This window comes from Lithobates pipiens, unplaced genomic scaffold, assembly GCF_037356315.1.
Source record: "Lithobates pipiens isolate NorthernLeopardFrog02 unplaced genomic scaffold, aLitPip1_a1.2 Scaffold_16, whole genome shotgun sequence".
Taxonomy (NCBI): Eukaryota; Metazoa; Chordata; class Amphibia; order Anura; family Ranidae; genus Lithobates; species Lithobates pipiens.
Genome location: NW_027507748.1, coordinates 448,249,533 through 448,274,231, shown reverse-complemented (window position 1 = coordinate 448,274,231; position 24,699 = coordinate 448,249,533). Strand labels below are relative to the sequence as shown.

The following is a 24,699-nucleotide window of genomic DNA, read 5'->3' as shown; positions in this document are numbered from 1 at the left end:
ATAAGTGGAACAGGCAGGAGCTTGATTCAATTTACAACTGCTTTTTTATCAGCTAAGTTATAAAACACTTTCTAACACACTATACTATTTATTTAAAAATCATTAGCAATGAGTACATCTATTTAGATTTTCTGGACCAGTGATCCAGTGGATCCAGTTCTATGTCCTGCGTTACAAATCAGTTTATTCACAATGGATTGCAGTCATTGGGTGAAGTGATAATGGGTCTTTTCATTTACAACTCTAGGCAGGTGGTGTCAATGTTGACATTTAAACTGATAAAGACCATATTGCTCCTAGGCAGGAGTACTAACCAATTAGCCACTGTTCTATGATAGAGGATAGTATGTGCAGGAGAATGGTGTGGTTTTTATTGCAGGAAGCAGTATGTGTAGGTAAAAGATATGACAGCAGGCAGTATGTGCAGGAGAGAAGTAGAGGAGTGCAGAGGGGGTACAACAATTGGCACTTTTTGCAGTAGAGAAGTCTGGCGGTATAAGAGGTGATGAACCTCCAAACTGTGTATCAGGGCTGTGCAATCTCTTTGTTTTCTTTAAATGTCTAGCTTTCCCTTTTCTTTTCAAACCTCTTGAGGATCACAATATTTCCAAAAGGCTGCCCATCACAAAAAATAACCAATAGTACATCTAAGTATAAGAAAACAGATCCATGCTCTACTCTAGATAAATGTCCATACAGTTAGAGTCCATTCACACAGGGGCAACACAACTTGCAGCGCGACTTTGGGAGGCAACTTGGACATGACTTGAGTATGAATCACAGCGCAACTTGGGGGGACTTCAACACGACTTGGGGCAACTTACAACACGACTTCATAATCAGCTGTCGAGGGGGAACTCCACGCCAAATTTTAAATAAAAAACTGGCATGGGTTCCCCTCCAAGAGCATACCAGGCCCTTAGCTCAGGTATGGATTTTAAGGGGAACCCCTTACGCTGAAAAAAATGGTCTGGGGGTCCCCCCAATATCCAAAACAGACCCTTATCCGAGCACGTAGCCCGGCCGGTCAGGAAAGGGGGTGGGGACGAGAGAGCGCCCCCCTCCTGAACCATACCAGGCCGCATGCCCTCAACATGGGGGGTGGGTGCTTTGGGGAAGGGGGAGCCCTGCGGCCTCCCCACCCCAAAGCACCTTGTCCCCATGTTGATGAGGACCCTAGCCGTTGGTTGTCGGGTCTGCGGGCGGGGGGGTTATTGGAATCCGGGAGCCCCCTTTAATAAGGGGGCAATCAGATCCCGCCCCCCATCCTATATGAATCAGTATGGGGTACATCGTACCCCTACCCATTCACCTGAGTGAAAAAAGTGTCAATAAAAAAACACAGTAGACAGGTTTTTAAAGTAATTTATTAGGCAGCTCCAGCTATGACTTCACAGTCCCAGCATGCCCCGGGACTGTGACATCATAAGGGGCGGGGTCACTGGGTCACTGACATCACCCAGTGACCGCACCCCATGCCTATATAAGTCGTTGCACAACTCGCACACGGCATTACAGCGGGAGAGAGAGTTGTGTCAACATCAGAAGAAGAGGGATCAAGATGACGGAGAAGACTGGCCACCGCTAGCAAAAGAGCGGCAAAAGAGCAGAAGATAGTGGAGGAGCTTTGGGGTGGGGAGGGCGCAGTCTAAGCTCTTTTTGAGCGAAAGCTTTGGGGAAGGGGGAGCTTAAGTGGATTGCCAGTGCACCAAGAATTTTTCAATACAAATACTTTTCAATACAAATACAAATACTTGATTATTGATTAGGAGTTCAGCTTTTATCTTCTGTTTGGCTATGTGTGACCAGGGTGAGCTGGGAGACAACACTCAAGATTAAGGGGCTGTGTGGGTGAAAACCTGGAATGAAGCACCAACCTATTTTCATATGTGAAAAAACACACACTTTCATAAATTAAAAAAACAAACAAAAAAAAAACAGTAAACTTAGCCCAATTTTTTTTGTATAATGTGAAAGATGATGTTACACCAAATAAATAGATACCTAACGTGTCATGCTTTGAAATTGCAAACACTCGTGGTATGGCAACAATCTATGGTACCTACTAATCTCCATAGGTGATGCTTTAAAAAATTTAACGGTTACCATATTTGAGTTACAGAGGAGGTCTAGTGCCAGAATTATTGCTCTCACTCTGGCGATCGTGGCAATACCTTACATGTGTGATTTGAATGCCGTTTACATTTGCAGGTTTAAGTATGCATTTTCTTTGTTGTACAAGCACAAGGGGAATAGGGGGATTTAAACTTTTTTTTATTCTTATTTTTTTTTGTTTTAGGTTATCCCTTTAAAAAAATTAAATAAAAATCTGATCACTTTTTTTGCTCTCACAAGGAATGTAAACAATAGGTGGTGACAGGTACTGTTTATGGAGGTATCGGGGGTCTAAAAGACCCCAAATCCCTCCTTTGCACTTAAAAGTATTCAGATCGCCAAAATTTGCGATTCTAAACACTGTAATTTCTTTCAAATCTGAGCCATTGACAGCCAAGTAGTCCGGAAGTGACAATATAAAATATCAAAGCCACAAAGTGGCGCAGAACCCCGCGCTCAATCTATATAAAGGTTAACTGCACTCTAGCCACTATAATTAATATGTTATTCCATATATTGCAGTTTTAAAAAAAAACTCCCATGCTTTGCAAAATTAGTAAATAGCATAGGTTATAGCACAAGCACCATTATCAGCCAATTTGTTGAATACCAACATGAAGACATAAAAGGTAATGTCCATCCACACCCTTATTTACTGAAAATCAATAATAAGTGAAGACCATGCAATAAAAATCGGAGGTATCTATAGTGCTTCCAATCCAATCAGGTCTTAAGTGATGAATATACAACCTCTACACCGTCACTGCTGCACCACTTTGTTAATCTACTCACTAAAGGTAAGTATATGTAAAGCCTTTAAAATCCTCTCAAACTGAAAGCGAATATCTCCCTTCTGGATATACAGCGGTCCTTGTGTAGTAGCTCAGACATGCAAACATACAAGGGGATGCTTTCCATAGTGTAAAACTGTTTATTTGAAAATGCTAAAAACCTTTCTTACAAGATTATTATCTATAAAACAGCATGTCTCTCTCAACTCTGCATCAAGCTCACCCCCACCTGTAGTACAAATGAACCGCCTTCTATGATGAGTCCCGGGATGACACTTAGCTGTGGTCGACAGGTGAGTCACCCTCTGAAGATGTAATGACGAAATGTATCAGGGCGTGGCCACGCAGCACGACTCATTCTTCAAATACTCTATGAGAGTGGTCAAAGTCTCCCCGCCCCCCCCCCCTGTATGTTCATCAACTGGAGCGTCATTGCAGCAGACAATGCCCACCTGCTAGGATTGTGCCTACAGACTTCCGTGAGCACAGCATCCCTTCCATCCCTGATGGCTTTGTCCCTTCATTGTTCCCGAGTATCAAGCCATCAGTTGGTGCTAATAAAGCACATTATTCTATACAATGCCCAACTATTTTATAAGGTGATACAACATATATTCTTACAGAAATCCTACTTTTGACAATACCAATGCTTAAAAACAATAAAAACAAATCAATATGCATGGCCTATATTCTTACACTACAATGTTTCTTATTCAAACTAATAAAATGTTCTTAGATAATACATTCAGTGCTTCTTCTTACCTAGGTTATTACTTGTAAAATGGATTAGACCTTAATTAAATACAATCAAATGCCCGCAACCAATTTAACTATTTATTTATGCCTCATGTATAGAACATTATATTACTCCATACCTGTAAATCCATTATATTGTATTATTATTTCAGTTATTTTACTATATTTTACTTCTGAGAAGGCTCTATAAGGCCACTATTGCGACTATGAGGCTTTTCTATATGGTTTTATTACTGATCTATATGCTGAGTTGCTGTGATTTCAGAATTAAATACTGCTTCACCATTAAATATCCTACTTTTAATAATTGCTGATAAAGCAGTTTAAATCCAGATCAATGTTCATCCCATTAGGACTAAGAGTATTCGTCAAATATATCCATTGGGTTTCACATCTGGATATTTCACGAGCCATATTGGCTCCTCTCCATCCGGGGTGCAGTTTATCAATCCCCCAAAATTTGAGGCCAACAGAGTTTCTATTGTGCTTCTCTCTGAAGTGTAGAGACACACTGTGGTCTTTATACCCTATCGTGATGTTATATATGTGCTCCAATACTCTTTTTGCGAGTGTCCTTTTAGTGCAGCCAATATACATTAGCCCACACGGACATTCCGAAGCGTACACTACATACGTGGATGCACATGATATAAATTCCTTCATTTAAAAAGATTTTTCATTTGCAGTTGATACAAAGCTTGTCAGTCCTCTAAGGTGAGTAGTCACCTGCTGGCATGCTTTGAATTTCCTGCAAGCATAAAACCCTGTACGGTCCCAAAGCTTTTTCTGCCTATTCGGTGGATCTAAAACTTTTTTAACGACCCAATCCCAGAACAATGTGTTCCTTCTATAAATAAAAGAAGGAGCTGCCGGTAATACAGAAGACAGAGTTTTATCCATTCTCATGATATTCCAGTGTTTCCTGAAAATAGATTCTATCTCTCTGTGTTGTTCATGAAAACCACTGATAAAGCCCCATTCGTGTTTTCCATCCTGATGCTTTACTCATGGCTGTAAACTCAGTTCCTGTGAGGTTTGACCTACCTCTCTAATCAGTTTTTCTAAAGGCAGGGCTCTGTAGCCTTTCTCTATGAAACAATTTTTTTATCTGTTCTGCTTGGGTCACGTAATCTGTATCCATGGAGCAGTTACATTGAATACGCATAAACTGCCCCTTTGGTACATTACGCAACCATTGAGGATGGTGCCCACTTTGTACTGGAATATAACTGTTCCAATCTGTGGCTTTAGTAATTAGTAAGTAATAACGTAAGTTGGCTTTCCTTTCCTTTCTCATTACTGTAACGTCAAAGTAATTAATTTGATCCCTGCTCCAGTTAAATTCCAGTTTAATATTGTTGTTATTACTGTTTAACCATTCAGAGTATTCAATTAACAAGGATTCAGACCTCTGCCATATCATAAACAGGTCGTCTATATATCTTTGGTAGAACACCAGTTCTTTCCTTCTATTTTGATAGATCCACTTATCCTCCCACTCACTCATGAATACATTTGTGAGACTGGGCGCAAATTTAGCGCCCATTGCTATGCCTGTTTTTTGACTATAACAATTTCCACAAGGATCCACAAAATACACAAGGATTCAGACCCCTGCCATATCATAAACAGGTCGTCTATATATCTTTGGTAGAACACCAGTTCTTTCCTTCTATTTTGATAGATCCACTTATCCTCCCACTCACTCATGAATACATTTGTGAGACTGGGCGCAAATTTAGCGCCCATTGCTATGCCTGTTTTTTGACTATAAAAATTTCCAGCATTCCAAAAATAGTTATGTGTTAAACAAAAATATAAAACCATCCTTAAAAACTTTTTGGAATAAACGGTATGTCATTCCTTTTACTGAATTCCCAATTAAGGGCCAGTAATGCGTCATCATGTTGTATAAATGTATACAATGACAAAACATCCGCTGTTACTAGGAACATTTCTGTATCATTAGAAATAATTACATCTCTTAACAGTTGCAAAAATGTTATGGTATCTTTAAGGTATGCCTTGGTGCTAGTTACACTAGTCTGGAGGAAATGATCCAGATACTGTCCTACATTGGATGTAACACGGGATGAGTCTATAATATTTACTGTTGGTCTGGCTGGTGGATTTAGTGGGTCCTTATGAACTTTTGGGATCATATACAGTGGTGTGAAAAAGTGTTTGCCCCCTTCCTCATTTCCTGTTCCTTTGCATGTTTGTCACACTTAAGTGTTTCGGAACATCAAACCAATTTAAACAATAGTCAAGGACAACACAAGTAAACACAAAATGCAATTTGTAAATGAAGGTGTTTATTATTAAAGGTGAAAAAAAATCCAAACCATCATGGCCCTGTGTGAAAAAGTGATTGCCCCCTAAACCTAATAACTGGTTGGGCCACCCTTAGCAGCAACAACTGCAACCAAGCGTTTGCGATAATGTGCAATGAGGCTTTTATAGCGTCCTGGAGGAATTTTGGCCCACTCATCTTTGCAGAATTGTCCTAATTCAGTTACATTAGAGGGTTTTCGAGCATGAACGGCCTTTTTAAGGTCATGCCACAACATCTCAATAGGATTCAGGTCAGGACTTTGGCTAGGCCACTCCAAAGTGTTCATTTTGTTTTTCTTCAGCCATTCGGTGGTGGACTTGCTGGTGTGTTTAGGATCATTGTCCTGCTGCAGAACCCAAGTTCGTTTCAGCTTGAGTACACGAACAGATGGTCGGACATTCTCCTTCAGGATCTCTTGGTAGACAGCAGAATTCATAGTTCCTTTTATCACGGCAAGTCTTCCAGGTCCTGAAGCAGCAAAACAGCCCCAGACCATCACACTACCACCACCATATTTTACTGTTGATATAATGTTCTTTTTATGAAATGCAGTGTTCCTTCTACGCCAGATATACTTGGACACACACCTTCCAAAGAGTTCCACTTTTGTCTCATCGGTCCACAGAATGTTGTCCCAAAAGTCTTGGGGATCATCAAGATGTGTTGTGGAGAAATTGAGACGAGCTTTGATGTTCTTTTTGCTCAGCAGTGGTTTTCTCCTTCGAACTCTGCCATGCAGGCCATTTTTGCCCAGTCTTTTCCTGATGGTGGAGGCATGAACGCTGACCTTAACTGAGGCAAGTGAGGCCTGCAGTTCCTTGGACGTTGTTGTGGGGTCTTTTGTGACCTCTTGGATGAGTCGTCGCTGCGCTATTGGGGTAATTTTGGGCGGCCGGCCACTCCTGGGAAGGTTCACCACTGTTCCATGTCTTCGCTATTTGTGGATAATGGCTCTCACTGTGGTTCGCTGGATTCCCAAAGCTTTGGAAATGGCTTTATAACCCTTTCCAGACTGATAGATCTCAATTACTTTCTTTCTCAATTGTTCCTGAATTTCTTTGGGTCTCGGCATGATGTGTAGCTTTTAAGGATCTTCTGGTGGACCTTACTGTGTCAAGCAGCTCCTATTTAAGTGATGCCTTGATTGTGAACAGGTGTGGCAATAATCAGGCCTGGGTGTGGCTAGAGAAATTGAACTCAGGTGTGGACAACCACAGTTATAGTATGTTTTAACAAGGGGGGCAATCACTTTTTCACACAGGGCCATGATGGTTTGGATTTTTTTTCACCTTTAATAATAAACACCTTCATTTACAAATTGCATTTTGTGTTTACTTGTGTTGTCCTTGACTATTGTTTAAATTGGTTTGATGTTCCGAAACACTTAAGTGTGACAAACATGCAAAGGAACAGGAAATGAGGAAGGGGGCAAACACTTTTTCACACCACTGTATATTGTAGGTATACGATTAAAACTAGGACATAAATAATCTTTCTCTTTTTTAGTAATCACACGCATGTAAAAACCATAGTCCACTAAGTTAAAAAGATCCATCCTATACTTATTGGTAGGATCCTTGGTCAGTTGGAGGTATGTATTATTGTCATCCAACATGGTGGTAAGTTGGGAGTGGTAAAATTTCTCGTCTAAAATCACCACCCCCCCGTCCTTGTCAGCCGGGTGGATCACTACATCACTACATTCTTCCTGTTCTCTAAGGCTTTAATACCTTCTTGGATATACTTAGGATTAACATTTTCATTTTGGGGGAACTTCATCTAAATCTTTAAGTATGAGTTGTTTAAATACCTCTATCTGATGGTTTGCGGGTTGTGGCGGATTAAACAGGGATCTATTTTTAAGGCCACTGTCAATGCCCACTATATTCATACTCCTTGTATTCCTAATATTGTGATTGTTGGATAGAAAATATTTTTTCTTATTTATTTTTCAAATATACGTATGTATATCAATGTAGACACTAAATTTATTAATGGGCTTGGAGGATGTACATTTCAAGCCAGCATTTAAATGTTAGTTTCTTTCCAGGTAAGTTCGACTTGGGACAGATTATATATTCCACTTAGTTTACTTCTCTGTGTCTTTTTTTGCTGGACTCTCTGCCCTGCTCTAAAACCTCTTTGTGAGTTGTCCTTGGAACTCTTACTGGACTGTTCTCCCACTCTGGGGGATTCCACCATTCCCTTGTGCTGGGAGGATGGTATGGTTGCATCGACCGGTCTCTCTAGGGGCAATTGCCTCGACTGTGTTCCCCTGGGGTGGCCTCTCATGCATCTTCCTAAAAAAGAAGAAGAATTTTGACGAGGAGATTGGGTTATATATTAATTCCCCATATTTTCTTTGTTATCCAAAGGATCATAATGATTCTGGGTATTAACCATATACATATCGCTATGTCCTGTTTTATTAAGTGGATATCTATGTTCATGTGTAAAATCTGAGCCATTGGCAGCAAAGTAAACCGGAAGTGACATTTTGGTGTCACTTCTGGGAATTTACATTGGAGACCAGATCAGAGCCAAATCTGTCTTTGCTCGGGTCTCAGCCCAGCCGGTGTATATGCTGGCTGGTGACTCGGGTCCCCCAGTGGGACAGGAGGCCCAGGAAGAGTGGTGGAAGGTGGCAAGATAGGGGGAAGGTCCCCTCCCACTCCTTTAAGATAACAGCCAAGCGGTTGTTATCACTAAAGAGCCAACCGCCCGCTCTAAAAAAATGGTACCATGGTGATGCCTGCCGCCACAGGCATCATCCCAGTATAACCCCTTCAAGCCATGAATGCAAATTTGAGTACGGTCGGCGTGAAGGGGATAGAGTAGATGGTAAGTAATAACGCATGAAATCAATACGTTTATATATACTTATAATCTTAATTTATTATTGTGTATGGTACTGGGGTATGGCATTAAGACAAGAGGAATGATACTGTTTGTTTATGGCAGACTAAGCCAGAAGGACTGAAAAAAAATGATTGTAGCCATGTATAGAAGTTGATTTCCCTTATCATACATTTGAATTAGATTCCTTTTGGGGAAAGCATCCAAGGGAATCCAAGTGGTTAAGTTAGTCCAAGCCTAAAATATTATATTAATAGTTATATGCTCAGTGCAGCTATTATTATTTTTCCAATAGTGGAAATGCAGAGACTATTAAACTTCAAATAGCAGAGAATTCTACTGGTGACTTAAGATCATTAAGACTGCTTAACAGCTACAACATGAGTCCCTGTGAGGAGACAAGTTCTTAACAATGAGATAGCAGATGATAAAGAAACCTGCACTCCTGTTCAACCATTTAAAGAGATTGCTGTTCCAAGTAAACTAGATTGTAATGGGATGTAGCTGCCTTGTCAAAGTATTTGCAAGGAAATAAAATCCCTCTTAGACTCATATTAAAAAAGCCCCCCCTTTTAATTTAAAAAAAGAGTGGTTTAGGAAAGAATGCATGTCGATTTTAGATGAGACCTCTTTCAAGTTGATGGGAATGATAATCAGATATAAACACACAGTACTGGAAGAAATCCATGAACATATTATGATATTACAAAAATAACACATATGAAGAGTTCTTATTATTGTATTATCTAAGGAGATCTATTTCTTAAGAGATAAACAGGATTATAAACAGGAACAAAAGAAGGTATGATCATCAAATCTGATCCAAATCTGATCCAGCAAATAAATTACAAAAAGCAAACAAAAAAAAACAACCTAAGGTTTTCATTTTAAAAAGATGCTCCACTCCAACATCAGGTGCGATTTTCTCTCATACTGAGGGTGAGATATTAGTAGTGTCTGATTATATGACAATTCTCAACTGTGTTACTTTTTCTGAAGATAAACTGAGAAATTTACCCGGTTTAAACTCTTCACTAGAATGTCACTTTAATCAATTTGAAAAATTGGCAGATATTGCAAATTCTGTTCAAAAACTAACACAGGACAAGCACTATGGTTGTTCAAAAGTTGGGACTGAGGGGAATGTGCAGTGGAACCTAGGTTTACGAGTAAGGTGGTTAACAAGCATTTTGAAAGACGAGTAACTTTTTATTTTTAAATTCTGACTTGGTTGGTGTTGTCTCTCAAAACAAGTAGAATTCAAGCTAATGGGGTGTGCAGTACTGCATTTGGCCAGAGGTACGGGAGCGCCGGGGACACTCAGAGCGGTTTGGAGCTGTTTGGAGCCTTTGGGAAATACTTGTAATCACTTGGAAATACATGGAAACACTTGGAAATAATTTGTACTCCGGATTATGGTCTTAATCCAAGGTTCCACTGTACTCAATTTAGGAAACCTCAGTACAAGCATTAAATCCTTACAGATAAAGCCTGAGAATTTAGGTATGAAAGTAGCCCTGAGTCCCCCAAAGGTAGAGATTAAACACAAGTTTATGATAGGATTAACCTATGAATGGGATGTATCAGATAATTTCTTTTTTTTATGATGGTTATGATGGTTATGATTTATATAATAATTTTATAGAAATATTATCATGGTATTATGCGTATGATCACTTTTCATAAGTATGGAGTACTGCAACATTTTTGGAAATACATCTAAATGAGTTACCCTCCTACTTACTGTATTTTTTCCTTAATTGAAACGCTACATGAAGTAGCTCGTTGTTCTTATAGGTGATCAGACAGGTGAATGTGAAAAGTTGCATAGCCCACACTTCCATTCAAGTGATTAATGTATAGTAAAGAAGGCCAGGCATTCACTTCCAGTGGCTAATTAAATCAGGCCCAGTGAGTACTAGCCATATTCCCTTTCATTCCTGGATAATTTCTATATAATTAGAAATCAGCACCACTGTTACTCACAGAGCATATAACTAAGTATTTTCTTCATTTTTTTTCCTTTAAATGTAAAATTCTAATCATGACGAGGACTAAAAAAGAACAGCAAATGAAGCTGCAGATTCAGTGTGATCTGTTGCATTTATCATATCCTATTAAAAAATATTTAGCACATGTAGTCTATTCTTATAAAGTAAATAATACAAAAATCTGTTGTTTTTAACTGTCTAAAATTAAATATAAAGTAATTCCTGCAGGTGTTGGGATTATTGAACAAAATTGCTTCTGTGCATGGTCTTGAGTACCCTTGGTCACTCGGGCTTAGATTCAGCTCTAGCTTGGAGCTTTCCTATTCCACAAAACAATGGACTACTGCTGATCCTGCTAACAAAAACCAACAAGAATGCTTTAAACTGCAAGCTGCAGTCTTGGTGGGCAATAGCAAGTTAAGATTTTCTTAAGATACTGTTTTAAATTGAAATATCTTAACCACATCCGCCCCAGAATGATTTGTCCCCTATCTGACCAGGCCATTTTTTGCAATTCGTCACTGTTTTGTTTTAACTGACAATTGCACGCATGTGCAACATTGTATCCAAACAAAATTAGTTTTCCCCCACAAATAGAGCTTTCTTTTGGTGGTATTTGATCACCTCTGCGGTTTTTATTTTTTGCACTAGAAACAAAAAATGTGACAATTTTGAATAAAAACACAATATTTTGAATTTTTTTCTATAATAAATATCCCAAAATTAAAAAAAATTTAAATAAAAAAATGTCCTCAGTTTAGGTCAATATGTATTCTTCTACATATTTTTGGTAAAAAAAATCGCAATAAGCATATATTGATTGGTTTGCCCAAAAGTTATAGCATCTACAAAATAGGGGATAGATCTATGTCATTTTCATTATTTATTTTTTTTACTAGTAATGGCACGATCTGCGATTTTTATTGGGACTGCGATATTGCAGTCAGATTGAACACTTTTGACACTATTTTGGGACAAATTACATTTATACAACGATCAGAGACAAAAATAGCCATTGATTACTGTATAAATGTCATTGGCAGGGAAGGGGTTAACACTAGGGTGCGACCAAGGGGTTAACTGTGTTCCCTGGGTGTGTTCTAACTGTATGGGGCATGGAACTGACTAGGGGAGGAGAGAGATTGAAGTTCAAAATGAGTATGAACACACGATCGGACCCCTCTCCCATGAGAGAACTGAGATTTGTGTGTTTACACACACAAATCCCGGTTCCCGCTCTGTCACGAGCGATCGCGGGTGGCCGGCGGTCATTGCGCCCATTAGGCACGTGCATTGGCTCTGGGGACACGCGTTGGGCACCTGCTGTCACGATTTAAGAGAGCGACATACAGCTACGGCAATTTTCCCAGCCAAGCCAACCTGTCGCAGTATAACTGCGGTGGCTGGTCGGCTAGTGGTTAAAGGCGATTTGCTAAAGAAGTGATTTTATTTACTAAATCTTTAAATCTAAATTTAAATCATGTATATGATGATAATACAAGTACTTTTCATTTGATTGGAAACTAGTCACTGGACTGGATTGAGTAAATACTGTGGTCTTTACTAAATCAACTACTAATTTTCTTTGACTATACATACCTAAAAAAGCTAATTTTGGATTCGACTGTTCCTTTAAACCTGACATGCAGTGGTTCACTAGGTAAATTGTTTTACCAGGCCTATTAGTGTATTGTATAGATTAACATTTCATTGTAATTATAAATTGTTGTCGGCAAAGCTACTTTGAATTATTATCTGCATGCAGCTTTCTGATAGTCAGAGATCTATAAAGTAGAGCAGAAACCAGAGATTTTCTAATGCTGATTAAATAGCAATAGCAATATTTTCAGATTCACATTTATTTCTATTTACCTCACTACCTTGCTGTGGATCAGAAAGTACAAATTATTCACTAAGTGGTGCTAAATAGCTTTCTATTTCTACAACAAGTTGCCATCATGTTGTTTTAATAATATTATTTGTAATGTGTGTTATTGCGCTAATTGTCGTACATGTTAATTATATGAACCCACTCTTGCCTGTGAGTGTTCCTTTTATCAAGGGTGAAACACATATAGCATCAACACAACATTATAGTACACAACATCATTGGCTACTCTGCTACCACCACATTATTAATTTGTATAGTTAAATTTGAAAAAGATGAAAACTCACCTCCAATGTCAGGTCTCAGCTTCTTGTCGTATTCTTTCAGCAACTTGTTGAGTATAAGTGTAGCATCCGTGTCTTGTGTTTTTGGAGCCAGTACCCATTTTTGGTTTATTGTTAAATCTTCGTACTCATCATCATCGATCTTCCTTGAGCTGCAGTAAAAATAAAACTGTTTACTGATGCATCCTTTGATATATCATTTTCTTTGAAACATCTGTTATGTTAGTGGATGTCTGCACTTCGCTTTTAAATGTACATTTATAGCAATAAACCTCCATATGCTTTTGAAGAAAGCAACAGATACTTACAAATTGCAGCAAAAAAAAACATTGTTTCCAGAATATGCCTTCAGTATTAGACAGACTTATTGTTCTTCACAGTGCTGTGCAATTACATATGATCTACTCTATCATAAAACACTGTAGTAATGATTCAAATAGCATTACATAACTGTTGATTGAAATGAATTGTGTATGCAAATACTGAGAAATGCAATGTAACAACACAAATGTATTTACAACACCAATAAAAATAAGTAATGTTAAATGGAACACACATTATACTAAATGCATAAGAATTTTATGCTTTGGTTTTGGAAAGTCAGAAAAAAACAGCTTTTTAGATGTTCTGTCTTTGTAATGAACAGTTCTAGTTCCATGAAATTAGTATTTCTATACTTAGAGAAATACTGCAACTGAGATATACTATGCTAATGATTATTGTTTCAATTTTTTCCCCCCCAGGCCTTGACATGTACTACTGTTATTCTGTCACCTATAGTTTGCCACATGAGGATTCTTTGTTTGTGAAATGAAACACTGAAAAAATTTACCTACATGGGACTTATAAGAATTCTAACATTATATAACTGAACTTGGGGTAATGAATATGTGCAGTTAGGTTCCTTGACATGAAACTTCCCTCCTTACAAGATTTGTGAAGCCCAATATCACAGCAATGAATAAGACAAGAGCAAGGATAAGCCATTACATTGACAATGCTCTTAGGCATTACTAAATGTAATGGAGCTCAGCTGGAACAGAGAAGTTGACCAGTCTATATTAAAGAATTAATATCCTTGTCATAGGCCTTACAAGAAAAATGTATTACAGAGGCTAAGAGGCAGCCAGATACAGACACCATACTTCTTGCCTGATATTATTCATTATATATATATATATATATATATATATATATAGGCATACCCCACTTTTAAGTACGCAATTGAGTTTATTTACTAAAGCTGGAAAGTGCGAAATCAGGCTCACTTCTGCATAGAAACCAATGAGCTTCCAGGTTTTATTACCAAAGCTTAATTGAACAAGCTGGGGTTAGAAGCTCATTGGTTTCTATGAAGAAGTGAGCCTGATTTCCAGCTTTAGTAAATAAACCCCATTGTGTACTTAAAAGTGGGGGAATGCCTGTATATATGTTTATTTATATTGTAGTGATGTACCAATTCCCTAACAAACTACAGCAACTCATGTAATGAGTTTTAAGAAGGATTCTAGCAGACACCTATACTCCACTTTTTATAGCTGCACTCCATGTTTCAATTACAGTAGCCTTATCTGCACCACAGAGGACAAACGTCATTGCTGGTAGTGGCAAATACAGCCCATGCACAAATAAGTAGCATTAAGCAAAAAAAAAATAAGAGATAATTTAAAAGCCAACAGTAGGTAGTAATGCATTGCAGCTAACCACAAAGTGAATAACTTAGAGTGGGCAGACCAGAAAAAGCTGCACTCTTTATATAATGCTTGTTGTGGGTTACTTTCACTGCTTCTTGTACTGTATGTTATAACAAAAAGCCCACGTCTTACAGCTGAAATGTCTTTTTAGTTTACTGGCTCAGTTCCAACAAAAGAAGATAAATGTTACTGCCAGCAGTGAAAATGGAGTTGCTTCTTTATAAACCATATTATTGCCACCCTCACAATTAGAAATCAGAGGGAAAGCGGTGCTTGATTGCTAAATGCATATCATTCACCAAAGTTAGCCATAAAGATGTGAAAATAATAATACTCAAACAGGTAGCTGTTCAATTGAATGTAGTTTGCACATTAGAGCAGTATTCCAAATCATTGCCCTTTGCTAGACTGTCTGTTCAAAGCAGAGGTATTTTATAAAGCAATAAACTAAAAGATCAACTGCCTTAGAGAAGAGACAAGCAGCACACATACTGAGTAGCATCAGTTGGCTCAGTTCAATTTCCTCACTAATATGAGTACAATCAATCACTTTCATCAGGACTCTGTGGACAAGCAATATTTTTAAACAAGCAAAACTGAAGGCACTGGCTTCTGCACTGACAGTGCAACACAGTCAAGACATAAAGCACATCATGATAATAAATGTTGATTTTTTTTTTCACTTACCAGGCTTGGAAAACCGACAGTAAGAGGAAAAGCACTAGGAGCTTAGTAGACATGACTGCAAGCAGTGTTGCCATGTACACTGTACAAAATATAATAGTATGCAGTGAACCCACAGTGATGTAAGTAAAAAATCCAGAGTCTCTTTGTTCCTCCTGGACTGTAACTTAGGTTTGCCTTTACTTTGTAGGATGCCAGTGCAATGCTTCCAGATGCAAAGACAAGCAAGGGCTCCTTAGACGTTCTTGTAATTGCACACAGTTGGACTCTGCCTGTCCTCTTCTACTTGTAGTATGCAGGAGAGATTTTCCCAAAAGCAACAAGGGGCAAAAGGCACAGTGATTGAAGCACACCTATATACAGAGAGTATGAATGTCAGTCCCAACAGGCAGCAGAGCAATAGACTGTCTTGACTGAGAGCAGAGACTGGATTGCAACTGGAGGAGGTCTGAGATCCACAAGCACCATATTCCTCCTGATCCCCAGGAATCTACCTGAAACATAAGCACCTCTGCAGCAACAAGAGCATCCCACTACAGGAAACGTGTGCAATCTGCTATCTCCCTCAGTACATTACTGCTCATGCGATCCAGTCTTACAATACTTGCTTTTTCTTGTGCTTAGGAAATGATCCTTAAAAACTGAGGCGGAGTGAAGGAGTCTGAGAAGCATCATCATTGCCGGAGATGGAGCGAGCACGAGTTGACAGACGTAACTCATCTACAATGACAGGCATGAGATGGGCATAGGCATAGTCCAGAGGCTGGCGACTGTACGGTCATCTGCCCATGGCAAGAGCAAAGCTACATCGCTGCCTTCTGCATCTGAGATGTAAGGCTACCAACAATGCGATCACACGATCAGCTTGTTAAATAGGAAACTTCATTCCCTTCCCATAAGTGGAGCACGCACACACACACATCATATTAGGGACAGAGAAGTCAGCTCAAATCTTTCCTCAACTGCCAACAGGAAAGTTCATTACAGTGTCAGCCCTATCTTTGCAAGAGCAGTTACCAATGGCAGTTAATAAGGAGTTAATGCCGGTGACAGTTGTCGGTAGAGGATCCGGGCAATGATTGGCTAAGCAATTCACGTTCCTAGTGCACGAGGGGGGATTTACTAAGAGTGGGCAACCTGGAGAAGCTGTTCTTTGTAACCAGTCAGATTTTAGCTTTTATTTTCAAAGTTTAAACGAACAAGCTGAGGATAGAAACTGATTGGTTACTATGCACATTTGCCAGATTCCCCTTAGTACATATAAGGTTTTATATATATATATATATATATATATATATATATATATATATATATATATATATATATATATATATATATATATATATATATATATATATATATATATATATATATATATACATTGAAAAAAAAATCATGGACACTTTGAGCAGTGCAGCAATATAGAATATCCCATAACAACCAATTCTATGTCATATCCCCTAGGTTTAATACAGTAAAGGCAATAAAAGGCAATCGTTGATTGGTAGCTATGTGTTGCATGCACGTTGTCTTTATTAAATTCTCCCAACAGCGACCGTCTATCTAGATCCTTTCTCAGACAACTTTAGTGAGGATGAAACGAGGATCAGGAACACTTTGATCAGTGCAAACAGTTATGTAGAATACCCCATAGCAACCAATCAGATTTAATATCCCATATTTTAAGAACAGTAAAGAAAATGAAAGATGATCTCTGACTGGTCACTATGAATTGTCCCTCTTAAATAATACCAACCATAGATCTTTCTCAGACAGCGTTAGTGAGGTTGAAAGGAAGACCAGGAACACTTTGATCAGTGCAAACAGGTATGTCGAATAGTCCATAGCAACCAATCAGATTTAATTCCCCATATTGTAAGCACAGTAAGACAATGAAAGACCATCGCTGAATGAACACTATGAATTTTCCTTCTTAAACAACCCCAACCTAGATCTTTCTCAGACAGCTTTGGTGAGGTTGCAAAGACTATTATGGACACTCTGACCAGTGCAAAACGTTATGCAGAATATCCCATAGCAACCAATCAGGTTTAATATCCCATAGCTTAAGCACAGTAAAGACAATGAAAGATGATCGTTGTCTGGTCACTATGAATTGTCATTCTTAAATAATCCCAACCATAGATCTTTCTCAGACAGTGTTAGTGAGGTTGATAAAAAAAAAAAAAGATTATGGACACTCTGTCCAGTGAAAACAGTTATGCAGAATATCCCATAGCAACCAACAAAATGTCATATAATGCAAGTTAAGCACAGTAAATGCAATGAAAGACAACAGTTGACTGGTCCCTATGAACTGCTTGAACATCTAAAATAATCCGAACTGTAGATTTTTTCCAGACAGTATAAAGTGAGGTTGAAAAGAAGACCATGGCCACTCTGATCAGTGCAAACAGTTATGAAGAATATTCCATAGCAACCAGATTGAAATTCCCATATTTTAAGCACAGTAAAGACTATGGAAGATGATCGTTGACTGATCACTATGAATTGTCTCTCCTAAATAATCCCAACCATGGATCTTTGTCAGAGAGCGTTAGTAAAGTTGAAAGGAAGAACATGAACACTCTGACCAGTGCAAACAGTTATGCAGAATATCCCATAGCAAGCAATCATATGTCATATTCTGGAGGTTAAGCACAGTAAAGGCAATGGAAGGCAATCGCTGATTGGTTGCTATGCATTGTTGACTGATCGCTTTGAACTGCCTGAACATTGCCTCTCTTAAATAATCCCAGTTATAGATCTTTCTTAAACAGAATTAGTGAGGTTGAAAAGAAGATCAGGGACTCCTTGAGCAGTGCAAACAGTTAAGCAGAATATTCCATAGCAACCAATCAGATGTAATATTATGTAGGATAAGCACAATAAAGGCAATAGAAGACAATCGCTGATTGGTCGCTATTCATCACTGCCACATTGCCCCTAATAAAATAATCCCAACCATCTAGATTCTTTCCCAGCATTAGTGAGACTGATAGTCATAGAATGAAAGTGAGGAGTTGCAAAATCATTATCATTTAGCTTGATTTGATCTAGTTCACATTGGCAGAAATGATATCCACATCCAGATCGCAATACACGTTACTCCAATTTGTATTCTCTATTTAAACCACGTTAGGGATAATGAGCTGCCATTATGAAGCATGCCATTATTAGCCCATAATGTTACATTTATGCAAGGACCCCACTAGAAAAATTGCATTGGTTATAAAGAAAATGGGCGGCTAATGAACTGAGCTGATAAATGTTTTACTTAAAAAAAAAAAAAATCATGTCTTCTTAAAAAATGAATGATGTCTGGTGTTAGCGAGAAACCGATAATATGTAGATGATTAGACTTGGGGTACGTGTATTAATAATATAAAAGTCCCGTGTAGGTGGTAGGATGAGTGTGCTTGTCTACGTATTGCCTGACTTTCAGCACCAGCAGTGTGGACAGCGCCTTATCCTGTACACAAGGCGCCCGTCCTATCCTTTCTACACCGAGAGACAGAATGACCTCTTTGCCAATTACTTGAATGCAGCTCTTGGAAGCCCAAGTAATTCAACATTTGTAAATGACTCTGCCTGCAGAATCCCCTTGTGGCTAACGCCGGAAACGCTTTACTAAACAGCGTTCCTATAACTTGCTCTATTCAATCCAAAACTCTAGAAATTGTCGGGTACTTTTAATGTTAAAAGGCTTTCTAAGATTTGGTTGACTTCAGTGACATTTCGGAAAGTTATATTTTACTACTGACAGGAGAAACTTCTAACTCAATCTGGATATCAATTGACTTCTTCCAGCTACTCTGATTCTGCATACCATTTCACTACACATACAGTATAGTGAGATGTTGGTAAAGTTGTATTAAAGCGTAACTCCACTTTTGTTAAAAAAAAAAAAGCCTCTGGGTGAACTATGTATATTATAAGGATTTTAACCATTTCCCATCAAGGCCAATTCTGACATTTCTCTCCTACATGTAAAATTCATCATTTTTTTTGCTAGAAAATGACATAGAACTCCCAAACATTACATATGTTTTTTTTTTAGCATAAACCCTAGAGAATACAATGGTGGTCATTGCAACTTTTTATCTCGCAGCAATTTTTCAAACATGATTTTTATGGGAAAAAACTGTTTCATGCTTTAAAAAACAAACAAAAGATGAAGGTGAAAGATGAAGTTATGCCAAGTAAATAGATACCTAACATGTCACGCTTCAAAATTGCACACGCACATGGAATGGCACCAAAGTTTGGTACGTAAATATATGACGTAAACATATGACGTACCTTGGCCGTGAAGTAGTTAACAAACTTTGTTGCAGATTCGTACCTTTTGTTATTCTGAAGAAATCATTGTGTATGTATGTCCATGTGGGAAAGTGAATCTGTATGAAAGTGGTTTCATAATTATCAATCAGCTGCTGCACCTGCATTGCTATAATGAGGAAAATTGCAGGGTCTGCATCCCTTTAGACGTGATTTTTCTTATTGGCAGTATTTCACAAAAAAATTACATTTGTGTTGCAGGCAGGGCTGGGACAAGGGGTGGGCAGGAGGGATGGCTTCCCTGGACACTGTGGTACCATGTGAGGTGGAGGAGGGGGTATGAGCAGATTAGAGAGATGGAATTTGTGTTGGGAGCGGGAATTCTGGGGGGGGGGGGGTGGGTGGTAGGAGGTAAGAATTGTTCTAAGAGGGGAAATTTGGGGAGGTGTGCTAGGAGTGGTGGTGATTTGGGGATATTTGTGTTGGGAGGGGGATAGTTGAAGGGGATTTGTGCTAGGAGAGGAGATTTGGGAGGTTTGCATTTGAAAAGGTAATAGGGTGTGTGTGGGGGCATTTGTGCTGAGATCGGAAATCTATGTTTTTCATGGGGAGGGGGATTTATGCTACCAGGGATGATTGGGGGTATGTGCACTACCAGGGGGATTTGGAGTGGGGGAGGAAATTGTGAGGGGTAGAGGATTTGTGCTAAGAGGGGATGTTTTTTTGGGGGGGTTTGAGCTGGAGGCATATGGGGAGAGAGAGTAGTTGAGCTGGTGGGGATGGGGGGGGGGGGCAAAGATTTGTGCAAGGAGAGGGATTTCAGCAGGGGGTGGATTTGTACTGGAAGGAAGAGGGAATTTTTGCTCAGAGGGAGCAAGCGAAATAGAGCTCAGATTTTTTTTTTGAGGGGGGATTTTTGCTGGCACATAATCATACATCTTGGAGGGGGGTGTGCAATTTATAGCTTGTATCATAGTCCCGACTTTTGGGAAAATCAGTGAGCCATAACATAAGCAGGAAATTATGTTTCTGGGGGGCATTCTGTACACAGGTAGCCACATTGCATTGCATTTTACAGAAAATTGCAGAGCTACAGATTTAAAATTTTTAAAGCTTTATTAACACTAGCTGCCCAAGCCAATACCGACATTTCTTACATATGTGGTGCTACTCCGTAGGAGCCGCTGGTGAATGTTGGTTATCTCCCACCCTGCACAGCCAGGCACATTCATTTTCCATACACTCTGGAGTCAAAAAGCAGTCCTTGCAGCTTTTTTTTTATTAGAGGAATTTGAACTTGGATGGGGAAGGGTTAATATGGGATGCCTACTTGATCAGCAGAACTCTTCAGGGATTCAACCTAAATATATCTGGTATTTACACATTCTTCTTATACCTCCAGAAGGATAAGCTGCTGGTTTCGGGTACCCTTTCTTGAGCTTAGTCGTCTGTCGAGTTATAGGCTTTAATCGACTCTGGGGCTGCAGGCCTGTTCATTGACACTGCCTTTGTATCGAAGCACTCGATTCCGCTGCAGCTGTGTGACACTCCACTTGCCATTGAGGCTCTTGACAAGAGACCCCTACAGCCTGCTCATGTGACTGATGAGACGGTTCCATTTTCCATGGCCATAGGGGCTCTTCACCATGAGATAATCAAATTCTAATTTATTTCCTCACCTAAGTTTCCACTGGTTATTGATTATGCCTGGTTAAAGAGGCACAATCCCTCTTTTGATTGGCTCCGTGCTGAGGTTCTCTTCTGGTTGCCACAATGCAGTAAGAAATGCTTCCAGAAGGTAGCCAAGGTCCTGTGCACCTCTTCACTCTCCTCCTTGCCGGAGGAGTACCGTGATTTTAGTGATGTCTTTGACAAAGCTCAAGCTGGTAGTTTGCCTCCACACCAGCCGTGTGATTGCGCAATTGACCTTCAACCTGGTGCCATAGCCCCTCGTGGCCAGGTTTACCCTTTATTGGTCTTGGAGGATAAGGCCACGGAGGAGTATGTTGCAGACGCACTTTCTCGAGGTTTCATCCGCAAACCCTCATCCCGTGCTGATGCTGGTTTCTTCTTTGTGAAGAATAAGAATGCTGAACTGAGACCTTAAATTGATTATAGGGGTCTGAATCGTTTCATGATTAAGAATGCCTATCCAATTCCGTTGATTATGGAGTTATTTGACCGCCTCAAGGGAGCAACGGTTTTCACAAAGCTTGATTTGAGAGGGGCATACAATCTCATGAGGATTAAGGAGGGTGCAACGAGTGGAAAACTGCATTTTATACAAGAACAGGCCATTATGAGTACATTGTAATGCCTTTTGGTCTTTGTAATGCCCCGGAAGTCCAGGAATTCATTAACGATGTCCTCCGAGATTTGTTGCAGTTATGTATGGTGGTTTATCTCAATGATATCCTCATATTTTCCAAGTCTCTGCAGAGCCACCACACAGATGTGTTGTGTGCTTCAGAAACGAATGCCGCGTACACACGATCGGAATTCCGGCCAGAAAAAGACCGATGAGAGCTTTTCACTGGAAAATGCGACCATGTGTATGCTCCATCAGAATTTGCTGTCCGCCAGCCAAAAATTGATAGCATGTTCTAAATTTTCCCGACGGAAAAACTTTCTATCGGTAATTCCGATGGTGTATGCCATTCCAACATGCCAAAAAAACACGCATGCTCAGAATCCAGTACGAGACGGAACTGCTCGGTCTGGTAAAACTAGCATTCGTAATGGAGATAGCAGATTCGTCACACTGCAAATTTTTTAAGTGTTCAATGCCGCGCATTCTCTTCTTTTTATAATGCTAGAAGAATGAAGTTGTTTTGCTGCTCATATTCACACAGAGTTATCACAAACGTATTTCCTTATTATTTCTAGGTATCTCCTGAATAATCTGTATTTTAATTTAAGCCAGATCTACATAATATATATGTTTTTTTTTGTAAAGTCCTTTTTTTTCATTAATATACATTTTTTAATTATTGTATTATTTTCTCGTGCTCTCCTTTTTATTTTTTTATGTCACATTTCCACAGCACCATTATTATGTTGTATTTGTAAACCTGTTTGTTGTTGGTGTCCCCTGTTAATTTTGACATTGTATTTTTGAAATGTACCTGCCTACTCACCCAAAAATGTTATATTTGCTATTTGAAGAAAAACACATAGGCAAGTATTTCCTTGAAAAAAAAAAACACTATTTATTTTACATCATAAAAACAAAATAAAGATGAAGGCAACGCTGGAGAAAGTGCTTGAATTTGCAAAGCCTTTGGCCCCCAAGGCACACATGAACTTTGTGGCTCAAAAACTTGGTAGCTTGAGAAGTCCATATAGAAAGGAGGTCAGTCTGGTCCAGGAATCCCAGAGAACAGGAGCAGAAGCAGATGACATATGTACCCAGACTGTGGTACTACAACAGGCTGTGTGTTCTTCAGACCAGACTGAAGTTAGGCAATCACTTTCTTGTCTTCTGTACAGCCTTCCTTGCAGCCTTCCCTGGAGGCTGTGGCTCTGGAGGTGGATCTGTGGCAGGAGGAGGAGGAGGAGGATGGGGGAGCTCACACAGGTGGTCATCATCAGTTATTTTGCCACTCAACCCCTTGTGGGTGGTTGTAAAAATAATTTTTTCCCATTTGCGCCGTTGGCCCTCCTCCATTTGCTGTAAATTGGAGGCTATGTAGATGCCATAAGCCTCTACAGCATCGAGGGGGGATTTCAGGGCGTCATTAGCCTCCTTGATGAGGGCCAGTGTTGCCTCCTCTGTTTTAGTCCCCTTCCTGGGCCTTTTGTAAGGAAGGACAAGGGGAGGCACCTGAGACTGCGTGTTACTGGGCCCTGCCACCTCCTGGCTGTCACCTTCCCCCACCTCCTCCTGTGTGCCACTTGCCAGAGCCTTGTCCTGGCTGAAGTCTTCCTGTGTATGAAAAAGGGACAAAGTTTTAGTTTTTTTGTTCATCAAACACACACAATTTTCAGCTCATGACTGTTGCAAATTTAATGTTACTAAATAGAAAAGACTATCATTCTGAGCTCAGCATTTTTCATTCTTACCCCAATCATTTTTGGCCACTACTGTCTATTGATATGTGAAAACACTTTTTGTTAAATCATTCATTTCTTATCATTAATAACATCTAATTAACAATCATCATTTTCACATAAAAATATGTATAAAAATCCTATACCTGGCTCCAACTGGGCTCCTCAATCTCCTCCTGGATGGAAGGCCCAGGTTGGTCCACAGAAGCCTCAGCTGGGGTTAAGGGAAGGCTGGATGGAAGGCTGGAGGGAAGGGGTGCTGGAAGAGTCGAAAGCGATTCCCTGGCCTCAATCTGGTCATCAAGAAAGTGCATCCTGTTATAGTACCACAGACTAGGTACATATACTTTATCTGCTGCTGCTCCTGACCTCAGGGATTGCTGGACCTTCTGATACTCCTTCCTATAGGTGCTTCTCAAGCTACCAATTTTTGTTTCCAGAGACCTCATGTATGCATTGGGGGCCCGGGTCTTTACAAATTCAAGCAGCTTCTCCAGCGTTGCCTTCCTAGCTGCTTTGTTATGATATAAGGGGTTTTTCACCTCCCATAGATTTCTCATATCTCTGTATTTATCCAGGAATTCACCCAGGAATTCTTGATCTTTAAATGGATACATATTCTCTGCAAGACCAAACAAAAGACCAAAAAACGAATCTCAGGATAATCTTAAAAGCCAATATAGGCATCAATCTAGATTCAGTATAGTCCGCTCATGTCACCAAAGTTAAAATCTTACCTTCAGTCTAACGTTCGGCGTTTCCGTTCCTCCTTCCTCTGCACACAGAATGTAGTTATGACACACACGTGTTTAAGCTTTATATACACTGCACATGCGTGAAACTCCGCCCGCGTCACCCGCCCCTGACGTTCTTTCTATAATATTCCCCGCACACAGAACGTAGTTACGACACACACGTGTTTAAGCTTGATATACACTGTGCATGCATGAAACTCCCCCGCCCCTGACATTCTT

At 39.5% G+C, this 24,699-nt stretch overlaps 1 protein-coding gene across 1 annotated transcript in view; it reads right to left on the bottom strand.

The window, feature by feature from the left end:
• GABRG3 (gamma-aminobutyric acid type A receptor subunit gamma3) overlaps nucleotides 1-16,515 on the bottom strand; it is a 901,118-nt gene extending 884,603 nt beyond the window's left edge. The window contains exons 1-2 of the mRNA XM_077482776.1: nucleotides 15,398-16,515; nucleotides 13,020-13,168 (exon numbers count right to left, since the gene is read on the bottom strand). Of these exons, the coding sequence (XP_077338902.1) occupies nucleotides 13,020-13,168; nucleotides 15,398-15,471 (223 nt within the window). The 5' untranslated portion in view covers nucleotides 15,472-16,515. The remainder of the gene's footprint in view (nucleotides 1-13,019; nucleotides 13,169-15,397) is intronic.
• Between the last annotated feature and the right edge of the window lie 8,184 nt (nucleotides 16,516-24,699).